General features: G+C 36.4%; 1 protein-coding gene across 1 annotated transcript in view; it reads right to left on the bottom strand.

Moving 5' to 3' along the window:
• Positions 1–12: 12 nt before the first annotated feature.
• The window catches only part of KLHDC1 (kelch domain containing 1), a 30,719-nt gene continuing 18,989 nt past the window's right edge, over positions 13–11,742 (bottom strand). Inside the window, exons 8-13 of the mRNA XM_069783018.1 lie at positions 11,547–11,605; positions 6,825–6,937; positions 6,019–6,091; positions 1,718–1,802; positions 1,325–1,377; positions 13–980 (exon numbers count right to left, since the gene is read on the bottom strand). Coding sequence (XP_069639119.1) covers positions 806–980; positions 1,325–1,377; positions 1,718–1,802; positions 6,019–6,091; positions 6,825–6,937; positions 11,547–11,605 — 558 coding nt within the window. The 3' untranslated portion in view covers positions 13–805. The remainder of the gene's footprint in view (positions 981–1,324; positions 1,378–1,717; positions 1,803–6,018; positions 6,092–6,824; positions 6,938–11,546; positions 11,606–11,742) is intronic.

Genomic DNA, 11,742 nt, shown 5'->3' with positions numbered 1-11,742 from the left:
GCAAAATCGGTCTCGAGTCAACCCTCTATAAAATTTTAATGACTGTGCTCCTGTTAACTAAATAGTTGAAACAGAAAAATAGCAAGTACTACATATGCTCTTTTTAAACAATAAATAAGCTTTTTTTTAACCAAGAATTAAATATAAACTTTACACATCCAAAATACAATATACAACCTATTTCAAAAAGGACTCATTGATTACAGAAACATAGTAAAACCATATTATGAACTGCATATAAGCTTTCCTATACAAACGGTAACGCTGCTCGTAGCAGCTGCTTCTTCAAGTTCCACGGTTAGCCAGTTGACTTTCCTACTCTGGGTACGACATCCAGCTCCGTCACTCGACAGAGTCTGCCACGTGGAATCAAATACTAAGATTCAGCGGTGTTAGCATATTAGTTACCTTTTTCAAGACTGACAAGTGTGAATCTTCCAAAGATACCGTGTTGAACTGATTTTACCTTTTCAGAAAGGATGATGTGATAAGGCTGTAGTAAGATTTTAGACTTAAGCCATATTTTATCCAACTGAAAACACTTTGTATCATCTGTCACCTCCAAAAAGAACAAGTTGTATGGACTGTCTCATTAAGACCACAACAGAAGTTAACAATATATACAAATGAAGTTTTATCAGTTTTCTATAATGCAGAAAACAAGAGACTTCCATAAAAAGGATTTGTTCTCAAACTTCACTTAGAAACTCAGCTTAATTCTGTAGCATTAGTAAAGTTCACTAACAAAAGACTTTGCTGTACGCTGTAAATAAACCAAAGTGTTCAACAGTTTTGCTGCCATTGTTCATGTGGTATTTAGTTGGCTTTGTCTTTCAGTTTCAGCTTTTTTCTCTTGCCGGTGGTTAACTGCAGCCCAGAAGGTTATTTTTTTCAGCACTTGCTGCAAAAGTTTCGATGGCAAGCATGGTATTTGATTCTTTAAGAGAGTTGCATTTTTACCAATGCAGTCGAGGCACAACCTGAAGAAGGAAAAAAGGGGGGGGGGGCGGAAGAGAGGGAAAAAAGAAGAAAAGGAAGATTGAGGTAAATGGTCTAATAACCTAAAGACAAAAAAGTGACATCTAATAAAAGCTTGTGATGTTCATGACATATGTTGTGCTTGGATGTGCAGGAGAGAGTATTATGCAACACCAGTCTTCAAACTGCTATGGATTGCCATACCTGGCATGTTTCAAATACTTACCGAGGAGGTAATTTTGTATTTTACCTGCCTACATAGGAGTACGTGGTTAAAACCCGTGTGTAAAAGCACAGTGCCATAAAGATTTACACTAGACTCTTTGTGCCAACAGCCTCAACTCACCTGAGGAGTGAATAAGGTTGAGTCTGAAATATCAACAAGTCGCTGCAGTGACCCTGATCAACAGAAAAAACACACCATTAAAATGACAAACAGCTTATCTCAGAAATATTGCTAATTTCTAGATTAGTGTAACATTTATTACCACATGCATGATTTAAAACTGATAATACCTAAATAATTATTTATAAAGAATCTGAGTAACAAACTCCTTTTTATGAGCCTAAGAAGGGCAGGAAAAAACCCTCCTAAATTACTTTCCAAGAACACCTAAGGTCACATCTCACACCACCATATGGTATGAATGAACCCAATATCATCACCAATTGTATTAACTTTATTTTATATCAATTTTAATTATCATAGTGGTAGGATTTCATTATTCAGTTTACTGACTGTGTCCATGAAATGCAAGTCATCTTTGCTTCCACCAAACACCATCACTTCTCCTTCTTTTCCAAGGCAGGCTGTATGCCACAATCTAGAAATAAAATTATAAATAGAATTAGTGACCAAGTAACAACAAGCAGTTGTGTGTTATCAGCAAAACAAATCTAAAAACTAAACGTTCTTAAGGGTTTCAGAAAAGCAGTAAGTTTACTTGCATATTAACCTCTTCACCTCACAGAGACTCTCCTCCATTCTTCATATTCAAGTTTCTTTTCAAAAGACTCTTTTTCTATACGGATAGAAGTCCCTTTTAAATAAAACGGAAAGGTCACTTTTTTAATCCTCTGATTCCCTATTTATGCACAGAGCCTTGAAGTCTTACTGGCCTCACTACTTACCCAGAAAAAATTTGCAATTTTAAGTAATGTATTTTACAAGTTGCTCTGTGAGCTGCAGAAAACAATAAAGCCTGTTCTTTACCAAGCTGTGTCTCAAGGCAGACCATCCGTTCTTACGGAAGAATGGAGAATAAGCACTGAGCGCTCACTGGAGCGAAGCGATTACAAGAGTCTCTCTTTTCTGTTTGGCCATTTATTTGCACAGAGTACGTTGGGACTCAGTATCTCTGAGCCTCCTACTTCTTCATCAAATATTACTGAAATGGGTCAATTGATTCAAAACGTACATGGGCAGAAGGGACAGCCGTACATGCAGAGAGCACTGTAATGTAACCCTTGTTAGGAAACCAAGACAAAGACATTATTTCAAAAGTCTTCAGAGGTAAAAAATAACATCTTAACATACGATATTACTCATTTCTTTAACAATATAAAAGGAGAGAGCAATGTGACTATCCATCTCATGAGAATTTTGCTGAATGACATTTCATACAGACCAATATATTTTTGTCATTATTTGACTCTTCTGTACTCTAGTTACATAGACTTTGTCTTATTTATCACTACTTCAACAAAACGTTACAGTGGAAAATTTTCAGAAAACGAAATAACAGTACAAAACAAGCTTTTGCCAAGAACAGCTCTTCTTTTCCTTTTTTTTCATTTTAAATTTTCCACTACTACTTTAATTCATAACTACAATTCTAATGGCTTTTAAGATTGTGGCGTTTTCGATACTGACTCTTATCCCTGAACACTAGGATGAGAGCTTCAGAACACAAGTTATCCTGTTGCAGTTTTACGCTTCCCCCAAAGATTCCTGGGGAACATTTTCTGTGTGTTGATTACTTACATCACGCCCACAAGCAAGTTTTGTGTTGTGCATATAACAGCACATGGTATTAAAAAAAAAAACAAAACAAAAAACCTGACTTGTATAATCTTGCTTTAACGAAGATTCTGCTACTTCAGCAGCTACACCTTGCTAGATTTACTTTTTATTATTAGCAGATCAAAATCTGTAATTTTTCTGCTGCTGTATCACCACTGAAGTAAATATCACAAGATGATTATCACCACAGAGCTCTGGCCCTTAACCAAAATAATATGCACCACTAGAACTTTCACACAAAGTAAACGCTCTCACTTTCTTACTCCATTCATATCAGTAATTGTTCACCATTCTCCTTAGGCTAAACTGTATCCCACCTTGTCTCTTCCTCATACCTGTAGATAGATCTGTCTCTGCCTTATCTGCATTAGGAAAACTCTGGCCTGGACTTCGTCACTGAAGAACACTGGGAAGCCTTTCCTGCCTTGACTTTGTTGACATCCTAGCTCGCAACCTGATGCTTTTTCTACAGACTGACAGAGTTTATGTCCTCTCACAGCTGCTCTAACTTATCACCTAAACATTCTAATAAAGCATGTTATTTAAATTATACAGATGCTGAATAGAGGTAACCTTTTTTACACAGCTCTTCCAACTAGAATAACAGAATTACATTGTAAGGAAAACACTGGGAATCTGTAAGTTAAATATACAATTTGTTCTGTATTTTAACCTGGCATGCACAATGTTAGCTGAAGTACAACTGATGGACAGAAAGAAGAAAAATATTTTCTACCAGTACAGAATCACAGATCTATAACCTGGAAAACAATTTTTTAGAAATTGCTAAAAATGAAGGTTGAAGGAAATTATTCTTCACAGAATTTAAGGAGGGAATCAATTCTGCAGAAGCATCAGGAAAATACACTAATGCATGTGTGATATACCATGTATTATTATAAAATAATAGAAATAAATGGAAGTACACATATAGGTATTATTGCCAGTGCATTTCAAGTCCTGCTGTAAAGTCATATGAGCGATAGAACTAACTTAAACCTTTTTCAGCTGCAGAGACCCTGCAGTAATCCTCTGTAAGTATAGGGATACAACTATGGTACAAGTAAGTACTTCACACTCAAACTAGTTCAATATTTAGACAGGCTTTTGGTATGGCTCCTTTCATCCATGTTTCCAGGACTACCTGAAAAAGGTTTCTGAAGTTTTTTTTTTTTTTAAAAAGCCATGGGGAGGTTATTTACTTCAATAAAGAATTAGGTCAAAGAAAGGCAATTGCCCTCAGCCTACAAACTGCATACCAAAATCTTCGGATGGTGGAGAACCATAGGACATGTCTGGACTTGAGGCAGCTCTGAGACTCTTGTCAGCACATGACCCAAAAGCTCTGTTCTCTTAGGAGGGTCTGGGCTGCCTGTGCAGTACAGTCCCCAGCAAATTTAGCAGTGTCAACCTCAGGAACCCTCTTTGGTGCTTCTGCTGCAGCAAGGGAGGTGGCTTGCTCAACAGCCTTTCTGCCAGCACAGTCAAGTGACAGTTCCACTTTGTAGCCCAGTATGGGATCTGCCCTTGAATTGCCTGAAAGCCACTTGGGGCTCAAGAGTCAGAGGTTCCTAACATCCAGCCCTACCACCACTGGAGGCACAAATGTTATTCCAGCTGCTTAATTGTGGAGTAAAGGCTGAGCTGCAGCTCCCTAGGCTGCTGCCTGTAGAAAAAGCATATTCTGTCCCTTCCTGATCTTTTTTCATGACGCATCAGTAAAAATAATTACACAAGGTGAGGCAGTCCACTTCAGCGGTTAACTTTTATGAGACCATCCATGTAAAGAACTGAACAAAGACAGACATGATCCTCGACTGCTAATGATGTGTGTTGTTATTTAAGGCAGTCATCAGTCCCTTCATGTATCAGTTCACTAATTGTAAAAAGACAGGAAATATTCTATGAAGCTAAGGTGTAGGTTTACTTGGGCTTGAAAGGGTCTGAAATATAAGAAAGCAGAAAACTTGGTCTAACAGTGCTGTTATATTTAAAAGACACCCTAGAATAGGATAAAACAGGAAGAAAATTAATTGAGGCAAAGCTATTTCAGTAATATTCAGAAAACAGAACATAAAGCAGGAAGCATGCAAATGCCACACCAGAATTGTACACTATGCTAAAAGAATGATATAAAATTGTGCTGAGAGTACCTGGGTGAATGTATAGAATGAATTCCATGAAAACCCGAATATTTGCTATCTACAGCAGATCAATTCAATAGTATTTACATTACAAATACAGAGAATTTTACTGCGTTAAAAAAAAAAAGTCTGTACTCTGATACAGCAGGCACCTGTTTTCAATGGCAGCTTCTGGTTCAGAACATGAAACTTGCTTTCTTTAGTCAGAAAGAATCTTATCTTTTTCTGTAATCTTAAACTAGAGAGGGAAGGGGAACAGAGTCCATAAGAGACATTCTAGAACTAGGTCCTTTTTGGTTGGCAGTTAAGTCCTCGAAATAACAAAATTCCACAGTCATTTGCTGTGCTGTTTAGTACTAAAGTCAGTTTTGCAAAACTGTAATTATAGTAAGCTGCTTCTGCTCAAGGAAAAAACAAAGTATTTTATAATACTTCTGAGCCCTGAAAGGAGCATCAACATTTTCATGGTTGTCTCTGCCATGTTTCTAATAATGTATCAACATTGATCAACTTTTATTATTCTCATAGGATATTAATTCCTCAAAAGTTATGTGATATACTTTTTCTTACGTAAAAATAATTTGCCTATAGAACACCAGGTTAGTTGGACACCCAGATCCTTCATCACAAAAAAATCTTTTAATGCAAGTAAGCATCATCATGCAAGTAAGCATCAACTGTAACAAACACAAAGTAATAATGCTGTATCAGGTATGAAGGAACATAAGTTAGTAAAGCAAACTACTCAATCATACTGCATTAATTTTCTAAAAGATTCTTATAATGTAGTTTAAAAATACTGTTCAATAATTTAAAATTACTTAGTTTTTTAAAATGCCTAAGTTTCAGCAAACATTATCTATTTTTGTATACCTAGGCCTACTCTTAGGCAAATGGGTAAGTTGTTTCCATCCATTTGTTGTAATGCTGTGAATCCAGCCATCACCTACAATGTAAGAACATACATTAGGACTTTTTCTTGTGACAAAGTATTACCTTTTTTATCTACACAAAAGGCTCTGTGTTCTAAGAGCACATTATATTAAGATAACAGTAACATCATCACTACAGTAACTCGCATCTTTCCAGTCTTTGTAATTTAACTTAACCATTCAGACACAGAAAGCTTACTTCACTGAAATCTGGAATTAAAATACACTTACTTTTTTTGGATATACTGAGAAAATTGCACCCTTCCAGTGGAAAATATCAAAACTATTTTCACTAATTTCACATTTTTTCATTAAAAGAAGTTGCTTTTTCTAGAAAAGGAACTCAGTATAAGACTATCCTACTTCTTATTTGACATTTTGTAGCTGTGACTTGTTATTCATCCAAAAATCTACATTATGTTGACATTATTATTTGTATCTTCTTCCTGCAGTTGCTATTGATATCAAAAGTTACCCATTGTTCATAACAAAATGTGCAAGACTCTTCCCTTTATTCTTTTAGATGATAGACAGTTTGGTGAAAGATTTATTATACATTCTCGTTGTACTACACAATGCGCTCCTCTATTTCTATAAAAATAATAAGATAGCTAGAGAGATACTCAAGTACCACAAAAGTTCTGTAACAAGTTAGATCTAAGTAGTTTGAGAAAGACAACAAATATGCACATTACACAAGGTTAGTACTAAAATGTACAGTAGAATTATAACCTCTAAATTACTTACTTAAAGGAACATTATCAGAACTTAGTCCACCAAAAAGAAAAAGTCTGTCATCTCCTATCGGAGTCAACGTGTGCCAGGATCGATCTTTTGGTTTCTCTCCACTGATATTAATTCTTGGTGAAACAAAAAGAAATAAATAAACAAAAACAAATTTTCAAAGAATGCTGAAAATTAACCTGCCAGAAAATGTAATAGTTAATTCAGTTTGTCCTAGACCAAGCCTGGATATATTCCCACTGAAAAACTTGAATTTATGCAATCTGAATTTACTCTTGAGAAGAGCGGTGTTCAAATCTAAATGAAGTAATTTCTTGTAGTAACTGTTCTCTGAACAATCAGTTATATAAATATCAAATGTAAGCACAAAAGCATTGATTGTTATTTTGCCTGTTTGTTTTCTTAAGATCACTAAAGCCACTACTTAACATACAATTGAAGGCACTTAGGACAGCAAAGAAAGGACTATACATTCAAATAAACTGCACAGTACATGTAGGTGAACAGGCTCAGTTATTTGAGATAAGATTTAATGAATCCTGACAGGCTACAGTCCCTCTGCTCCTAGGAAAATTATCTTAAATGATACAAGGATTGTGGCTTTACCTTTTATCCAAAAGCTACTACCTCTTCCAACATTGTGTCTTTTAGCACAATGGTGGGTCACCCAAACTTTGAGATAAATTTTAGTAAAAAGTGGAATTCTTAAGTACAAAACAGATGTAGGTTTATTATTCCAAAAATCTGCTCATGTTACAAAAATATAGATTTGATATTGATTTCATTTTAGCTGCACAGTTAAGTATGCGTGAGATGAGAATCTGAACAGTAAAGAAGCTGAACATAAGGGGTTACCTGTAGTGGTAACCCCTTATCTTAGCTTAGGCACTTAGGTGTACAGTTGTCTCAGGAGGATCCAGCAGACAAGACTTAAGGACCTCCAGAGGGCATCAGCCCACCTAGTATCTTGACACTAAGCAAAGTGGCAACTTCTGTTGTAAAGTACCTAAAGTTAGACACGACAAATCTAGGCCACCGCATACTCAGTATGCCCTCATTTTGGAAAGATGAGGGAAAAAGCAGGTGCAAACACCTGTAAGCTCTCTTGCAGGGTCAGAATCTTAGTTGGAGACTGTCCAGAGCACGTAAGAAAGGAATGTTCAATCCAGGCAGACTGTATCTCGAAGGACCAGTTACTTTTTTTTCCCCCCTCCACTTTGCTAAAGTGAGGTAAGTGCAACATACACAGATGAGAACTCAATCTGCATTAGACAGTCATCTGTATTTCCTTTATAATCAATGAAGGGAAGCAGGTCCTTGAAAAGCACAACTCGTGATTAATTTTAGATATCTACCTTAGCACCAGTTGTCTCATGCCCAAGAAGTGCCTATTTCTCTTAACCGAGCACAGAGGAAGCCTAGGGTGAGTAATACAGGCATCTGCAGTTCAGTTTAAGGAATTTCACTACTGGTGACTGCTAAGCACTTTTCCATCTGGAAGCAAAGACTGAAGAATCATAGCTAATTAAACAGTGATTGCAAAACTGTCCTACTAAATTTGGCACTGAAGTTGAAGCCAAGTCACAATGTTTAAGTGCCTGCTTTGCACAACTCTTGTATAAGATGCTTCTAAACTTGGCAAAGGGGCAGACTGTGCTGAGATCCAACAGGCTGTGATGTTTAGAAAAATATATACCAGATACTGATGGGTGATAATGTTTCAGTCTTTCATGCTACTGGTACAAAAAATTATCACAGTAACAGAAGTAACATTAACATTGAACGTTCTGAATAACAAGTCAGTGGAGTTCAGGGAAGGCAAGGTAACTTCTGGATAGTGGCAACTAAAATAAATATTGCAATCTCATGCTGGAAGATATTTCTGGATTAGTAGGTTAATACACAGTTCCTTAAGAAACCTGCATAGAGCTGCATAAGAAAAAACTCCTTGCTGGGAGATCTGTACTTTACAGAAGAACTTCAAACACCTGCAGTCAACTTGTCTTGGTCAGCGGCATTCAGACAGCCACACTTTTTTAATTTGTATTAAATCCTTGAATCTCAATTGGTGATAATTCAAATGGCAATCAAAGACAATCTCTCCGCAGATGCAGAATGGCTGAGATAATTCTGTCATCAAGATCAGAAAGGTTGTATCCTGCCCAATTTTTAATTCATCATCGGATCAGAAATTTCAGTAGAAAGGAATTTGAAGCTATAGCATAAGAAAGGTTCCTTGCAAGAAACACCTAGAGGAGAAAATACTCAAACTTACAGCAAACCAGTCTGAAGGAATTTCCCCACCTGTAAAATACTGGAATGACACTAGGGCTTTTTAGAGTCAGTTTTCAGCTGCAAATGGATTGTCTGATTACAACTATTCAAAACTATTGCTGGTACTTGAAGGATATACAGTAATTTTCTTTACTTCACACTCTTGATATGTACCTTTATTGGTCTCAGCAAGCATTTTGTTGCTATATAAATTTCAGACAAAAAAAAAAAAAAAAAAAAGAGGAGAGAAAAAAACCCAAACGGCCTGTTTATCTACTCTGTCTTATTTTACAATGTTTATGTGTGGAATCATGGGACTTTTGGGACCAAGTTCTTTATATTGGAGATGATTCCTACAAATGCCCAATTTCTAATACAGCCACCACTATTGATTTCATGAAAGAAATCATGTAGCCAGAAATAATTTTCCAAACAATTTGTGCAAAGACAGACTATAAACTGGAGTTGAAATGTAAATACTGATTTGATAGTCCTGAAAGATACACTGATTTTTTGCTCCTTTTGTAATTAGGAGACGAAATCACGCTAAGAGGTATTGTATGTTTGTGCATGCTGACAGGTGGCCTGGTAGTATGAGATGATTTTACCATAGTAGCTAATTAATAGCCACAAATAAATTATTTGGAGAAAACATCATCTAGCCCTAGGAAAGTACCCTTCCCCCCCCCGCAGTGTGCAGCTGACAATGGCTAATCTAAATTCTGCCATCTGTGATAGTCTGAATTATATTTCTCAGGTTTCCCTAAAATCAGTCACTTTAGTAAGGAAAGAACAGTGCTCAGGCCTGTGACGCTTCCTGTAAGACCAGGCTTTGATCAGTTACCCCTCTAGCTCTGAATAAATATGAACGCTTTACCTCCTCTCAGGTGCCACCACAGCAGCAGACACTCTGCACAGACTCTTTTTTTCCTATTTTCTTAAATCTCTCTTTTTAGTCTCTCAAAGACTCCTTGCAGACGTACTATAGAATGGCTGCATAGTAGGCACCTAAATTTATAATGATCAGAGTCTATATTAAATCATGGGTAAGTCTTGTGAGCTATTCTTGGATCACAATATAGAAATAATCGAGTATTGGAAGAATCTTCAGGTTTTAGGAATGGCTGCATTTCTTATTACCATCCTTAGTCTAAGGATATGTGTGTGCATGTATGTAAAATCAGTCTGTTGTATTCAGGTCAAAACCAGAAAACTTTTAAAAAAACTTCGATATTAGTTTTCAAATGCCAAACAAAGGGAACGCTGGCTGATGAGGACTTAGAACTCTGACACTGACATCCCTCCTTCAGGGCTTGAAATTCCTCTCATTAACTTGTCACTCAACTGTCACAGGTTTCCTTTTTTAAAGCAATAAAAAGCAAGCCAAACAGCAACTGCTCATGCAACAAAAACAATAATCTGAATAATCAATCCACTCAGAGGTAAAGTTCACAGTCTAAGAGAGTCAATGCTATCATTTAGGTAGAACATTGTTAATTTTAAAAGAACTAGCAAAGAAAAAGGGCAATTAAACTAATTAGTTAATCGTAAGTGCTAATTAAAGAAGTCTTCAAAGAAAAGTTTGGAAAGAACACTGTGGGACTTCTTTGTCCTGCTGCCATCAGCAGCAAGAAGGAATGTTTGGAGGATTGTGTCTACTCCCTTGCTTTGCTCTCAGCTCAGAGGGCAGAGGAACACACTTGGCGCAGGATCAGATCAGCTGTCCCAGGTGATTAAAGGTGCCCATCATAGGTGCATGAACCACATAAAGCCCTGGAGCAGGATCAGTACTGACACATATTCGGGAAAGGTGTATTTCATGGTCTTTTATGAAATTACTATTAGGTTACCTTGAGAATAGGAACAGAACAGTGATTATCACTCATCAGTTACTGTTTATCTCCTGGTTTGTCTGTCAGCTAACAGTATATCCACAGATTCTACCCATGTAGTAGGCACTATCATAAATGCTATATGCAAGCAAACAAATCTTAGGAAGTATACTAATACCTCATTTAGTTTAAAATTGAAATATTTAAGTCATGCTTTTACTTGATTTTTTAAAAAATGGTTAAGATGCTTATCTTGGAGAGGGGAAGATCTTTCCCCAATCTGTACCATAATGAGCCAAATGTAGAGAGTAAAAACAGTATTCAAAAAGACATCAAAACTAAAATTCCATATGGATAAATGTACCCATCTTGAAAATTAGGATGTTAAGTCATTACATGCTGTGCTTAAAATAGCATCATCAATGCTTTGGTGCAGAAAAGAAAAAGCTTAGTAACCACTATCAAATTAAATTAAATTGAAATCACAATATAACAGCTGTTAAAATAGTCCCCAAGCTCCCATTCTCCTCTTGGAAAAGCTACAAAATTAGCACTAGAACTACTTAACAATATGTTTCAGTCTGCTACATTCAACTTCGTGTTACAGAGAGAAACCTACCTTCCAGACCAAGTCCAAGTGTCTAAATTCAGGCAGTGCAAATCGTTCATTCTAGTTTGCTAAAACAAATAAATAAAATCCCAGTTGTGTTATATTAAGCAAACAATGAACAAAGTATTTCAGTGAAGCCTTCCCAGGACAGAATATTCCAAGTAACAATATTTTGAAGAAAACCGTACCCATGTGTCTTAAAACA

Source organism: Haliaeetus albicilla, chromosome 5 (genome assembly GCF_947461875.1).
Source record: "Haliaeetus albicilla chromosome 5, bHalAlb1.1, whole genome shotgun sequence".
Classification (NCBI taxonomy): Eukaryota; Metazoa; Chordata; class Aves; order Accipitriformes; family Accipitridae; genus Haliaeetus; species Haliaeetus albicilla.
Note: the sequence above shows the minus strand (reverse complement) of the source record. Positions and strands in the feature narration are given on the sequence as shown.